The 15,452-nt window shown below is 38.3% G+C and overlaps 1 protein-coding gene across 3 annotated transcripts in view; it reads left to right on the top strand.

The window, feature by feature from the left end:
• The first annotated feature begins 2,368 nt into the window (after positions 1-2,368).
• Positions 2,369-15,452, top strand: part of KEL (Kell metallo-endopeptidase (Kell blood group)) — a 34,648-nt gene continuing 21,564 nt past the window's right edge. Inside the window, exons 1-4 of one of the 3 annotated variants that reach the window (XM_025175488.2) lie at positions 2,369-2,681; positions 7,895-8,027; positions 9,677-9,880; positions 13,265-13,389. In XM_025175488.2, the coding sequence (XP_025031256.1) occupies positions 2,664-2,681; positions 7,895-8,027; positions 9,677-9,880; positions 13,265-13,389 (480 nt within the window). In that variant the 5' untranslated portion in view covers positions 2,369-2,663. The remainder of the gene's footprint in view (positions 2,682-7,894; positions 8,028-9,676; positions 9,881-13,264; positions 13,390-15,452) is intronic. The other 2 variants (XM_088138561.1, XM_007441927.4) reach the window with 2 other exon arrangements.

The raw sequence follows: 15,452 nt of genomic DNA, 5'->3' as shown, positions 1-15,452 counted from the left end.
TTCTCAGGGTTGCATGGCTGCTGTCTGGAGGTGTAGCACCATCTCTGAGAAAGACTTGTCTGGGTTAAGAGTTGCAGGCAAGTGCTACGTCTGAGCCCCCATGCGCTCCAGGGCACTTTCTTGCCTCTGCATCTGGAGTGCTGCATAGCCCTAATATATCATGTCTGTGGTAGGTTAAGGGTGGAAATAAGTGTATTCTGCCTTACAGAGTTTCAGTATACCCATATCCACTCTTATACGTGTGTTACAAACCACATGACCAAAATCTGGTCACTCATTTTTTGCAGCCTGGAGGCATTTCACAGGCATTCTTGTGTCTCTAGAGTGCAGATTGCCCATCCCTACCTTATAGTTATAAGATATGTAACAAGCCCCTAAAGCAAACAGGGAAGTGAACTCAGCAACCTCTGGATGAAGACCATGGTTCAGATACATCAATATGGCTTCAGAAGCCTGATTGCTCACTTCCAAGCTACATAAAACTAACCACTTTCTCCTCTATCATGCAATAGGTAGGCTTTGTGCTGAGTGAGTGATTGGAGTTCCAGTTAGGGATTGGTTACATTTTGCTATGTATTTTTAGCAGCAAAGATGTTGGCTATGTCATTTATAGCACAATGTCTCAGATTAATAAATAAATTATCAAGCTATAAATAAATGCCCTCTAGCATTTCCCAGGTAAACCCAGAAGCTTTTGGGGTGTAAGCTAAACATTGGTCCTTTGTAATCCATTGATTACATTTTCACGCCATGTGAATTACACTGCATTTATTTTCTCTACTCTGGTTTAAAACTCAAGATAGCATTTCTCCTTTTGGCTAGGGAATTACAACACAAACTATCCCATTTTGTAACATTAATAGTTGGAAAGATATCCCATTGGCTGTAGCGTGTAAAATAGTAGATGGTGTATTACATAAAGCCTCTGTGTTCATGAGAATGCATATCTAAAGGCATATTAGCTATAAAATTCACACTATGATTTGATTCCTTGAAGTCTGGAGAGAGAATTCAAATCTGGAGAACCAGCAGTACTAACTCAAAGAATGCCATCTTTGAGACCCAGAAAGCATGCCCTCTCTGTTGTGGCAGCTGTCCTCTGGAATGATATTCACTCTATGATCCATTTTTCTCCCACCTTGATGATGTCCTACAAGTCTTAAAAAATTTATGTGTTCTCCCAGGCTCAGGGTGCTTGTGGAGCCCCTCTCAGTTGTGTTTGAGGTTATAAGGAGCATGTAGGAAGTGTTGTTTGCCCAGACTCATAGAATTTTCTTTTATAAAAAGTTGCCCAGAGTTGTTCTGGAATCAGGTGGCCTCTAAATCTCACAAACAAACAAAACTTTTTTTTTTTTTAAAGGAAACCACTAACATTTCCTCCTAGCCAAATTAAATGCAGGATTATTGGGTACAGTTATTGGGATATCCAGAGCAGAAAATTTGGCCAAACCAGACTGAAGTTGCAAGTTACATTAAAGCCATATGTAAAAGTAGTCTGATGATATGTTCTCCATTGCCAAGTCCTCCAGAGAGAGACATTTAGGAGCAGAGAATAATATCTTCCCCTCTAAAATTTTTTTGTGTATGTAATCATGGATCAAGAAATGAGAGGACAACAATTAAAGAATAGAGCTTTGGAGTCCTTGGTGCTCTCTGAGCCTGGTTGTTTGCTTGCAGATGTTTCATTACCCAACTAGGTATCATCATCAGTGCTCCATCAGAATGGAGCTTGCAGGAGAGAAAACTGGCAGAAGAAAAATTAAGCATCTACTTTCTCTAGCACAAAACCTCTACCCCAAGGGTGCTTTCCAGCTGAGAAGGAGCTTGCCAGACTAACACTACAATGAAGCATAAGGTTCGGTTGACTGTAGATTTGAAAAGAAGTTTGTGAACTTTCTGTCCACATAAAGAAAATATTGTGCTAATGTCAGTCACTGAAATACATTTCTCACTTTTTTTAGGAACTGGGGAGAAAAAGGAGGGGGATCAGTGAAAGCCAAAATTTGCATTATTTGTATCTTAATCTTAACAGATGCCCGAGGGCCCAGCACAGCAGGCTGAAACAGGCGGTGTGCAGAAAAGGTCTCAGATCAAAGCAGACAAGCAAAGTTGTGGCAAGATGGGTAGAAGGCAGCAGCAGGACAATTGTGAAGGAAGGGAGGGTAAGCTATGGATTGAATGTTAAGTGTGGATGAGCAATCGGACATCCTAGCATTGGGTGGGTCTCCATGTGCATGTGGGGAAGAGATAATATCCCTGGGGGTGGGGGGAAGAAAGAATCAGAGGGACAGGCAGAGGCTGCAGTCTCAAAACCTTCACTGTAGGCAATGAAGTTACTCTGCAGTCACTGGGTGAAAAAGATACGTGTTCCATCCCAAGGAGTAGAAAGTGTGTTTGAACTGCACGTTCCAGGAGGAAACCATGACACAAAGAAGGAGTGGGCGGGAACGTTATCAGCTTCTATTTCCTTCAGAGATGTTATTTTGACCAGCTTCCCTGCCACTCCTCCTCCATCTCCTCCTCTGTCATGCCTCCAGCCAGAATAGGAAGAGAAAGCTTGGTCTCTGCTCTGAAATGATATTCCTTGCTAACCCCTGAGGAGAAGGTGGATTGAAGGCCACGGACAAGGAGAGAAGTTTCAGAAAGAATTCAAAAGTGAAATCATGAGGACATCTCCGCAGGTAAGATGGAGCCCAGTTTTCTCTCTCTTTGCTCTTCTCATTTTAGGCACTTATCTTCTCAGGCATTAGATGTTTGTTTCCTCCAAAAGAATGTGTAGTTTGTGGACTAAAAAGTACATTGCTAGCTAGCTCCTGATATTCAGAATGAAAAGATATGCACACACGCACACACACACACACACACAAACTTTTGTCTGTATGCGTGTTTTCAATGCCAGACTTAACTCTAGGATAGAGGAATTATCAGTTTAGAAGACAGCACTTTTTTGGCTTGGACCCTGGATCATTTACAGCCAGACTCAGAATTACGGAGACAAAGTTACACATCAAAGGCTTTTAGTTTATAGCAGCAACATACCTATTTTTAGAAATTTAGCATTGGATATTCATACAAAGGCTTCCTCTCTGCCACAATAATTGTACATATATTCATGAAAACAAATGCAGGATACTATGTCCGTTTCCCTACACTCCACTGAGCAATAATAATGTCTTTTTTAGGGAATTAAATGTTAATATTCCTTAGTTAGTCCACTGCAGATTGTGTAGTCATTTCCTAAATATTGAACAAGAACATTTCAACAAGTTTAAAATGTGCTATCTCCACATTTTTGTTTTTGAAATGTAATGATAACCCAGTCATTTTTGAGGCTTGGCTGCACTGATCTTGGGCCTGTCAGATATTTTCATTTAAAGTATTTGACCCCCTCCCCCTTGAATATGTTGTGCTGGATTCGTTTATGTCAAACATACTTTAAAGTAAGATTAATTCCAAGTGATAGATATTACCCTTAAGAAATATAAGAACAAATACCGAGTTATTATAGAAGCTGATGAGGTTTCCCTGTTTTGGTTACTTAGATAGCTCTCACATGATGTTAATTGCTCATTTTACTTTAATGGCATACTGTGTTTTGCAATGAGAACTTTTTTGATGATAGAATACATATCATGTGCTTCTCACCTACTTTACAGCAAGATCCTTGGCTCTGTGTCAGTCCAGGAGGCAGCCCATACTACCTGGTTCCTAGTTCTGAAAATGAACTGGGAAAAATAGCTGTCTTCCTACTGTGGGAAAAACATAAACAACTTTTAAATATTCAAAATCAGAACAGATTGACATTGGCAGGAATGAGAGCATAAGAAAATACTAAATGACATAGAAATTGCTGTAGGGACTTATCACTGACACGCTTTAGAATCTGTTTTCTTTTTAACTAGAACAGAAGAAAAATTGAATTTAGGCCAGATCACCATTAAGAAGCATGTTTGCCAAATTTCACACAGGGTGGTGCCACTGAGCCAGGCTTAGTTCCTGATGACTATATGGACAAGTGCTTACCAACTTGACTTGTCTTTATATGTTTTCTAAAGATATCCCTGGAGGTTCTTTATATGCCTCAGTATTGTTTTAAGTGAGATGGTAGTAAAATTTGGAATGAAACTGGATCACATGATGAGAAATATCTATGGCAAATCTCAGATCAACGTTGATGGGTTTTTGGGCAAAGAAAAGGAGACATGACAAGGGATTAGAACTAATGGTTGGGAGTAAGAAACAGTGAAGAGTACAAGAGATTAACTTATTCATCTTTTCCTTAGACAAAATTCATTTCTAAGACTACCATATAAAAAGTTTGGCACAAAATATATTCTTCCCATCCCCCAACTTCTAATGATGGGAGATGGAAGATAGTGAGGTAAGCAAATGGGTAAAATAAGATTTCTCTTTCAAACTCTTTCCTAACATCATTTCTAAGATGCTATCCTTGATATAACCAATGGTAGTCTGATTATAAAGGACATTCCAGTTGGAGAGTGGATCTGCCATCATCGAATCCAGCATCCCCCCTACTCTGTTCCTGCCAAGTTGATTTATATAAGCAAGCACAATTTTTGGCATGGGGCGGATCCTAACCTTCAGATCAAAAGTGGACTTTTATGGGGAATTTTGAATCAGGGACAAATTAACCCTGTCATTTTATTGAGTGCCAAAAACAACATGAAATTGCCTGCTGCTTGCAAAGTTCAGATTTCACTTAATGATACAGACTTCACATAATGAGAGAAACTAGCTGATATATACATGTATGACATTCTTTTCTTTAACATTAAAGGTTGGTAACATTGTACATTATTCAATAAAGTTGAATATTTCTGTACTGCAGATTTGCTTTGATGAACTGGTAACACCTAAGGCTACATATATAATAAAGTTATTTTGACTTGGAAATTAGATTTGATCATTATTATAGATTGTTTAGACCTACAAGATTAATATAAAATATGTTAATTCTGCCATGGGTTTTTTAATGAGGTTAACCAAGTTTTTTTTTTTTTTGGCCCAGCCAAAAAAGATAAGAAAATGTAAGACTGCTCCTTTCTCCCTTTGTCAGTGTTTTAGAACTGAGTATGATAAAACAGTTTTTTCTTAGAATAATGTTCCCTAAACTTCTCAGTCCATGAATCCCAACAGTTGGGAATACTAGATGTTTCAGCTTCAACTCTTATGGAGATCACTAGATTGGAGAAGACTATCATACGTATATGAGCTAAGAACTACTGTATGCTGCCTTCATCTGCTGATTTAACCTAGGTTACACAAAGAACACTAGAAAGAAAGCTCTTCTTCCAAACCCTTGCCCCAAATATTTTATTTCAGGGGTCTGGCAACCCTTGCTTTATAGGCCTGGATGCAGGAATGGCAAGAGTCAAGAATGGCATGATAGTGGTTGTGTGGCTGAAGGTGCTAGGTGGGCCTTGGGCCTCCTTTCTGCATAATCATTATCACCCTTCCTCAGCTGTCACTCTCTCTACAATTCTCTCACACAGACTGACATTTGCGGAAACAATATGTAGCACCATGTAATATTCTGGATTCAGATTCCAGTGCTAGAAAATTGTAGGTTTATATAAAAATAATTGTGATGGCTGGTTCACAAGCTGACAAATGTTCAGGAGATGGTTTGGTAAACAGACAATTATCTATGAAAAGGTTCAGCTCCTTGCCACTTCATAGGAAAATTGTCAGGAAGAAAGAGAGTAAGACTTTGCAATCTCTGCCCTAAGATATTATTAATATCTGAATTATATTGGCAGTGATACACAGAGATGACTGTGAAATATCTTTGCTGTTGGCAAATTTGGGCAAGCACAGCCTTTGTTACACTTTCATCATTCTGTTCATGTTGCTTTTCCTTTCCCTATGTCAGTGTTTCTCAACCTCAGCAACTTCAAGATGTATGGACTTCCACTCCCAGAATGCATGCTGACTGGGGAATTCTGGGAGTGGAAGTCCATATATCTTGAAGTTGCTGAGGTTGAGAAACACTGCCCTATGTGGTTGTAATAGCTTTAGAAAACTTGGGGTCATTTGCAAATGCATGTCTGTTGTTTAATTTCTTTTCATGGTTAATCAAGACATGGACAAATAAAATCTCCCTCAAATTAAGTTCAGCTCCCAGTGACTTAATGGACACATCCATATTGTTTTCTTGGTAGAACTATGGAAGTAATGTGTGCATATGTGTGTATAGAAATATATAGTTGTAAAGCGATTAGATACATCAAAGATAATACTGCCTTCAAGGAGAACCTGATATTTGCTGACTTCATGGACCTGTCTATGTGATATTTGTTTGGGTTGACACTGCCTTCTTCCATGATGATGATGATGATGATGATGATTTGGGAGTTCCCAGCCTTGGTATTCCCTGGAGGTCAGCTACTTAAAAACCAACCAAGTCTGACTCTGCTTAAGTTCTGAGCCTGGACATGGTGGTCCAGGTGTTAATACTTGCTGTGTGTTGCATCTTAGAGATCAACTAATTATGACATACATTTTTGTAATTTCCACTTTGATAGATGTAGGTTGTCTCTTTTGTGGCAACAGATCTGACAGGGCTGTTTCTCTAGAAATGATCAATGAATGAAGTCTCTCAGTTGAATGTGCACATTGATTTAAGGTGATCTTATGACAGTTTAATTATGAAAGTTGTTATGCAAGTTCTATCTAGAGTATTTGACATGCCAGACATGAATACCCTATCTGAAGCTGCTGACTATATCACGTGCACAAGTAAGAGCTTGCAGGATACACTGTCATCCAGCGTTTTAGAGAGCAGGGGGGTATGTGAAAGTGTTAGAAAAGAATGGAGAAGGAATTTAAAAATCCTCAGATGCATCTCCCATTATCTATATCCATGTTCTGACACTTTAGTCCTAATGACTTAATATTTTAAATCCTACCTGGACTGTTTCATTCTGTGATTTGTTCACTTCCATCTCCATTCCCACCCATGCTCTTATTTATGACAAAACATTTCATTTCGCGGTAAATATCCCCAGCTTTGAATACCTTGGAATAAATCCCTTTTGTTCATAAATGTTCTAAGTTTATTAGGAACTGTGCAGAGTCTATTACATATTCTCCATTTGCTTTAAAACCTGACTGTATCATCACACCTCTAATTCAATTTTCCAGGGTAAAACAAGAAAAGAGGAATTTTGTGAACTAAATGGACTCACAGAGACCTCTCTCCTCTTTAAAAGGAATATGAATGTGACAGTTTAGTCAAACTGTCCTGAAAGTAAATTAGTCCTGCTTCACTTAGAAGCTCCCCTCTCTATGGATACTGCTCTGGTTATTATTTTAATGGTATCGCTACAAGCAGTGACTTCCCAAGCACTGAAAAAATGATGAAAAGAAAGGCCTCATTTGCTTAAAAAGCGACATTCTAAGTTCTGAGTATTGTTCATCATTTAAGATTCGCACAAATAAAAAAGAAGGGACTCTGCTTAGAAAATGTGAAGCATTCAAAGAGAATACTAGCTGTATCCTTCAGTGAAATATGAGTCATCTTTGTTTAGCATTGTATTACAAATTAGTCATATTCAAATGTCAACAGCAACATGTATGGCTTTAAACAGTTCATTGATTTTTTTAGAATAGAAAATAGTATTCAGTGAGGAATTGTTGTGTAACTGCACTTCCTATATTTTAGATCAAGTGTCGAGAATTCATGACCATCAAAATATTGTTGAACTACCACTCTTAGCATCCTCCATTAATTCACTAGTTCACCATCTGTATTTTGAGACTTGTTACCTGATTTTCACCTGATTTTCAAACTTCTTCTGATTTTGCTTCCTGGATAAGGACTAGTCCTGTCTACACAAGGAATTAACTTATTGCTGTTTTTCTCTGATTCCAGACTGATGAAGGCCCAGGAGGGACTGTGCAAAGATGTCATCAGGGAAAATCCCTCTTCCTTTGTGCTCTGCTCTTCACTGCTGTCATTGGTCTTGTGCTAGCCATTGTCTTCTCCATCATTACATGCAATCTAGGTATTAGAGCTTTCCTTTTTTCTGACTTCCTACCTGTTTGCTGATTGGATTGGTCTGCCCTTAGCACTGGTTCTGCCCACATTAAGCATAGAAAATGAGTGAAAGAGACACTTTCTCAGACTGAGGGAACCCCAAAAATGTCTAATTAAATCTGAAGTGCTTCAGAAAGCTTTAGGGTAGTTATGATGACTGAAGATTATGGAAGTTGCAGTCCTATGCAGGATTTGGTCATAGGCTTGTTGGGATTCTAGGAGTGATCTGCTTTTGATAGGGGATCAGTTGCTCCTAGTAGTGTGTGTATCTGACAGAGCGTATTTGGCTGAGATGCTAGCAAAAAACTGAAAGAAGCTCTCCTTCAGGTTAGTATTCAGAGCAGCCGGACAGTATGAGAAGGAAAAGGAGGGAATCAAAGTTTTAGACATGCTATAATGGAGTTTTAATATTTACTTACCAGAATGAAAGAATAGTGCTTTGTATGGATAAAGATCTTTACCAACTAAACTGTGGATCATCACAGAATTGTGAGAGAAGTTGCACCTATTTTTGCAAATGTTGCATAGTATGAATATTGTGATACGGAGATCACATCCATTTCTTCCCCTCTCTCTTTAGAAAACTGCTAGAAGACTCTTGCATCTTAATTTTTAAACTGCATCTTGAGAATCCCAAGATTCCCTCATTTATCATAGTGAAGTAAAGATAGCAGAAATATCCAAACACGTTCCTAGAAAGCACTTAGTCCACTATTAATAACTTTTCCATGTAATACTGTAAGCATCTGCAAGAGAGCATTGGTGATGTATCCTTAATTCACACAGATTGACGGTGAGGTTCAGTAGGTTTAGTCACAAGAACTTCACCCTGCAAGGGCCCACTTCCTACTCCCAGATTCCCTGCAATGGGCATGAAAAGATGTTAAGGTTTAAAAATATAGCTGGCTATTGTACAATGCATTGTCATACTAAAACATGGTATCATCATACCTTAAAATATTCATGAAATCTTTCCCTATATTTTCAGTGTAAATATTCCTCCTTGTTGTAATTCTAGACATTCAATTATCACTTTTTAGAAGTTACCATTTCTCTGATATGCCCCAAAAAATGGAAGAAAGAACTTGAGGAGGGAGTGGATGGATGATAATAAATTACTTCTATTGTAGATTGTGCTTAGTCATGTATATTACCATTAATGATACTGTGTATCTATTATGTATGGGATCTAGCCCAATTTATGTCACGTCACTTGCAAGGAATTATGGGAAGTGCATTCCAAGGAAATCTGTTACATAGGTTTTTCTGAGCAATGTGAAACTTACTTTAAAAGAACAAAAAAATTCAAAGGAAGAACTATATAGAAAACACCCATTAACCAAGTGCCCCCTCTCTCATCCCCCCCCCGACACTTATCTATGATTCTAGACCCAAAGGAATCTCCTCTGTTCTGCCTTCAAGGCATAAATTCTAAACATGGTTCATTATACACTCTTGTTTGCTCTAAGGAATCTTATTATTCCTGATGTAGAAAGTTGTAGAAACAGCTGCGTATATGCCATGGGCTTTCCTGTGCTTATATTATAAGACAACCTATGCTTTTCAATAAAGGCAAGATAATACAATTCCTCCTCCCCTGTTCCTATGTTTTTCCAGAAAGCTGCAATACTTCGTCGTGCCTTGTGCTCCTGGCCAGATTGCAGAAGGCCCAGAATGGCACCATTGATCCTTGTGAAGACTTCTTCAGTTACGTGTGTGGCAACTGGGAACCTAATAGCACATGGGGCATGGACAGACCCTCAGTAAATGTGTTTGATGTGGTTTTGGAAGAAAACCTTCTCATCATGAAGAAGCTTTTAGGTAGAGGGAAGTGACAGATGGTTACTTCTATGGCCAGAATCCTCTGCAAATCATTATGATATCTTTAGGGGGCAGGGAGCAGGAACATATTCTAAATAAGACTGCTAGTAATCATACCATTAATGAAGATATAACCTGTAATAGACATGGATCCAGTAGCCCTAAGATTATTCACACCAACTCCCCATTATCAGAAAATCTACATATATCCAGAATCACAAGTATAACAACCTGCAACAGAACAATTTTAAAACCAATTCAGATAGTAGCTTTTTTATTTGGCAAGAGTATCACTAGATAACATTTTCCTATTCTTTTGATATAGAGAACACTTTTTCTAAATGTATCGAATTGGAGGGGTGAGGACTTTTAGCTATCTTTTTCTATATACATTCCTTTTAAATCTATTTATTCTTTTAAATCTATTCGTTATTCTTTAAATCTTGGTTTATTCTTACTCATATCCTATTGTAAAGCCATAATTCTTCTTTTCAATTATGTTATTTCATCAAGTGTTGTTCACTTTGATGCACAAAGTATGATGCATTTATTCATCCTACTTATAATACAGTTACTAAAACCTCTGATGTTTGCAGTGTTATATTCTTTCTACGGTACCAGAGTTTTTCAAACCGATTGGGGTTTTTCAAATTGAGGGGGTTCTGTTAGAGATTCTTGGCAAAAAACAAACAATCAGAAAAGTTCACTCAAATGCAGCCAATTTTTTATCACTAGAGTTTTGCCTCTTGAACAGGGATTCTGGGATGATGATGATGATGATGATGATGATGATGATGATGACGACGACAGTGATTTTAATGAACGGGTTCTGTGGTCTGAAAAAGTTTGAAACCCCTTGCACTATACTATGCCCATCATCCTCAGCTTTAGTAATTTGTGGTGACCCTAGTGACCCATAGATTCTATGTATCATTTTCGCCAGTTATCTACTTTCTTCCTGGCTCTTCCCTTCCTAGTTCCACGTACCTTCCATCTCTGCTGCTTCTGCTCCTCTTGCTCCTTTCTGTTAAAGAAAAATGATACCCCAGTTGCCCAACATAAAAAAAACAACAACATTTAAATGCAATTAAAAACAGAATTTTCAAATGGGAAAAAACCTCTAATAAAATATAAAGAATTCCAAAGGCCAAATTGAAAACAGTTCATTTGATGTGCTTTTTGAACGCAGAGAGAACAGAGACATTCACAGCTCAAAACCAAGTGAGTGTGTTCCACTGTGCTTTACCTTCTGTATTTTTTTAAATTGTTATATAGTAAGCTACTTTGAGTGTTTGTGTAAACAGAAAGGTTAAGTATAAATTCAATAATAAATAAAATAAAATAAAATGACCCAAGGAAAGATTATTTCTCAAGTGCCAGGCAAGTAGTTCTCCTCAATAAGAGTATACAAAGAAAGGTCTCTCCTATGGATCCCAATGTTGAGAATAAAGAAAGAGGTCTCTGCACACAACAAGATCACACCCATTAAGTGTTTGAAATTGAAGACACTACTTTCAATTGAATCCTGGAGGCTATTTTCAGTATTGGTGTTGGATGCTCTCAATGTAGCAATGCATCAAAGCACATTAATAGGAGTATTTTACACCCAAAAAGTTTCCAGATATTCTTCAGGCATATTGCATTAGTCTAGTTGTGATGTTAGCAAGGTAAAGAATATCCAGTGCAATATCCAATCGATTCAGGAATGATCATCTCTGGTGCCCAAAACATAAATCTATGTTTACCTCATCGCTTTTGGCATGTTAGCTCAGAGTGTTCATTAATGTGCCTGCTTTTCAAAATCTCGCTGACTTTTTCCATCTTTCTTTACCTTTCTCTTATTGATAAGCCTCCTAACCACTCTTTGGTTTCCTTCTATCAATCAATATCCTTCCTTTAGAATTCTCTCACCATTCATTGTCTTTTTGCCTCAGTTCCTTTTCCCCTGAAGACTTCTTCTCCGGCCCAATTCACTGCCTTCCTTTGGTTCTTTTGCTCAGAATGATGCTTCTTTCACCACCATCCGCTTTGTTCCTTGTCCTGCATCCTGGGAACTGTTTCCCAGTTCCTAGCGATCCCTCATGTGAGTTTTTAAATCCAGCCAAATAACTCCTCTCCCAGAAGTAGGCCACTGGTAATTCCCTGAGGAACTGCATTTCTCTAGGCCATCATATCAGCTTACCCAATTAATATAAAAGCTTTATCTCTAGAAGCATAATATAATTGAATAACATGTTTGTTTGTTCATTTGTTTTTTGCGGAGCTCTCCAATATGACTTATATTGGAGGTGTCAGGCCTAGCCCAAGGAACTCCAAGAGACCATGTAAATTCAGTCCAGCTATGTTTATTAGCTACAACCTCTAGCAAGAATCTTCCCAGACTGAAACCCCAGTTCCCAAGTAACACCAGCCCCAACATTTTGAATTCCTCAGGGAGGTGCCAGTCTCATCCTCTGGTATCTCCCACGCTCTTCAGGAGATGTAAGAAAATGTTTTTTGCCCTGAGCCTGGCTGTCATAATTCCATTCCATCACAGGAGGTCTGTCATCTTTAGCCATATTCAAAATAAAGGCTCATTATGTAAATGCAGTGGGAAGGTGAAAAAAATTAATGCGATGATCAGACTTTGGTTTCTGCCGCCATAATGCCTTCCTGCTGTTCCCTCACACATGCACTCTTCCTTCTTGCTGCATCCTTCTTTGGCATGATTTTTTTCTAAATGCATTTATTTATTTATTCATTCATTCCATTGATGTTAGTAGCTCCAGGAACAGGAAACCTGAAATACCTCATGGCCTTAAGTTTTAATTGACTCATTTTGCTGCCTTGAATATCAAGCCATCTGATATTTCTGAATATGGAAATATACTACAGATGGAACTTCTTCCATGGGTGGCCGAATGGCCATCACCTCCAATCCTTGCCCATAAAAGGCAATGGGAATCTAACATAACTGGAGGAAGCTGGTTGGGTAAAGGTATTGTACATGATATCCTAATGCAGCAAAGGGGACATATGAATGCCAATGCATAGGGAGATGCTCATCCGTACCATATTGAACTACATGGATATAACCTTAATATGGTTTGATTGAGCCTTAATTAAGGGCTATTTGTATTAGTCAGTCAAAGTGATATATTCTATCTGTTCTGATTTTTCTTTTCAAATGGCTACTCTTAAAGTAGATTACAAATAATATAATACGTTGTGGAAGCACAGATATAGAAATACCAAGCAGCATTATCATGAATGAAGGAACTCTAGCCTTGCTGCTTCACTGTACATTTTATAGTTTGTCATCTTGATGTGAATTTGGGCTGTGGCACATTGCTTTACAAATAATCTCCCAACTATTTTGTAATTTACCTGCCTTCTCTTCTTCAGAGGAATCACCACTTGGGGATAATGGCTCAGCTCAGGAGAAAGCCATGCGGTTTTATGCCTCCTGCATGAATACGGATCAGATTGAAGCTCAAGGTGCTGAGCCTTTGAAGGAGCTCATAAATAAGGTGATTACTGTACACTAATGTGGATGTCTGCTTTCGCCTAGGCATAGATGTGTCCTACTATATGTTCCATCTTCTTCATATTAGCATTCAATATAACAAGTGTGATCATTTACTTTCTGGCCCTGAAACTCAAATAATTGATGGTGGGTTGTGATATCCTTATTTCTTGTTGACACGGTTCTTTAAAATATAAAGATTCTATATTCCCTATCCTGTATTTCTGCCCTTATTTCCAGTCACACCTAAAATTCTGTATCTGCTTAGATCCCATCTCTCACTGTCATTATTTTTCCCTTATTCGCTATTCTTGTGTTGATAGTTTCCTCTCTATTGAAATGTCAACTCTCAGAACTTTAGTGGCTGAAATCAGCCATTTTTTAAAATGTATTTAATCTGAAAGATTTAAATTTAAAGATGTAATGGTTATATGGGAATGACCCGGGGAGAAGAACCGCTGCCAGGGAAAGAGTTGGATAAGAGGCAGCTTAGCCTGCAGCAGGAATGTGGGTATGGCAAACATCTCAGAAGGGACCATCCTTAGTTTCTTGGACTGTAAAGGTGACGGGGGAGAAATGTACTTTCAGACTGGCAAGATTCTGTTAATCTTACAATAAAGTTGAATTAGTTCATCTGGGCATGCTTTTTGTCGAACTACCTCACAAAGAGGACAGGTGGTCAGCCTGTACCTCAGCTCCCCTATCCCTGGGCTCAGAACACCAGACACATGTTGAAGCTTAAAGAAAGTTGTTGTAGGAAGAAGAGCTGAATGAAAGCAGCTGAACACCGCTTTCTATCTTGCCACTTTTCTGCTCAGAGTGGCTTCTTTGTGCAGCTAAAAGAGAATAAAAAGGCAGAACTGAAGCTCTGTTGCTCATGTTTACATATCTTACGCAGTGGGCTTCAAGTGATGGGCCTACTTTAACTCCTTCACGCATGAAAATTGAGTATTAATAAAAACTAATACCCTTGGATGTGCAAAAAATATCCCTCCTGAGCACAGTAATTCAGTGGTACCCTTTTCTTGTGTGATGTGGGGTTTTCTGCTCATTATGTGGCCTTTATTATTTGTTCTCTTTTGTGGCTGGTTGTTGCACAGATTATTGTGATGGTGAAGCCTTGGATGTTAAGTTCTTTTTGGATTTCTTTTTCTTTTTTAAAGGCTGGTTTATAAGACTTGTCTTTAGCAGGCCAATCATAGATCTAATATTATAGAGTTTTCCTAGTTCCTTAAAATGCAATATTTTTTTCCAGAAACATCATCTTAACTTCCATATTCAGCTTCCATTCTTCAAACCTGGCAATCTCATGTAGAGAAAAAAAATGTACACATGAATCATCCCATAGGAACAAGGTTTTCATATTACTTTCTAGGGGCCAAAACAGCTACAGTCATTGAGCAAGTGAACAGGGAGAACCAAGAAGAGTTTCCAGTGGAATTCATACAGATTAATGATTAATCTGACAGCCTGAGAAGGTAACAAATAGAAGTAAATTATTTTTCTATTAGTGGTGCTTTAGGAAACAGAAGCGAAGGTGAATGGACCTGACTTTGCTGCTGCGACTTGTAACAATTGTGAGATATGTTTGCAACTAGTGCAAGCATATGGAACTGGCGGAAGAAATATTGCAGTTAGAAGACTGGATCAGCAAGTGACTACAACTGTTCGAAAGAGAAGACAAAATCATTAGACTAAATAAAGGTACACTACAACAGGAGCCAGAACTAGAAACAACTCTCCATATGGAAGAGAATCAAACAAAGAAGCAAATTGAAAGGGAGTGATAACTGGGAAAAAGAAAGGCAGGAGGAATAGTGCAGTACAGGCATCCAGAAATGTTTTTCTGATAACAACAAAAAAAATGGGCTCAACCTCTCTAGGGAAGAGAAAACAGGTTGAACTAAGCAGGAGATGAGTGGCTAGAGCTCTAAAGAGACTACATGCAAGAGAACTTAGAGGAGAAAATATAGTTCGACTGTATGGTTTTGAAAACAGAAATGAAGCAGGAGAATTACTTACCAGTTTCTTCCAATCTATTGATTTCTTCATTGCTAACACATTATT

This window comes from Python bivittatus, unplaced genomic scaffold, assembly GCF_059951505.1.
Source record: "Python bivittatus isolate LINGU-HERP-01145 unplaced genomic scaffold, Pbiv_v1 ctg000270_np1212, whole genome shotgun sequence".
Classification (NCBI taxonomy): Eukaryota; Metazoa; Chordata; class Lepidosauria; order Squamata; family Pythonidae; genus Python; species Python bivittatus.
Note: the sequence above shows the minus strand (reverse complement) of the source record. Positions and strands in the feature narration are given on the sequence as shown.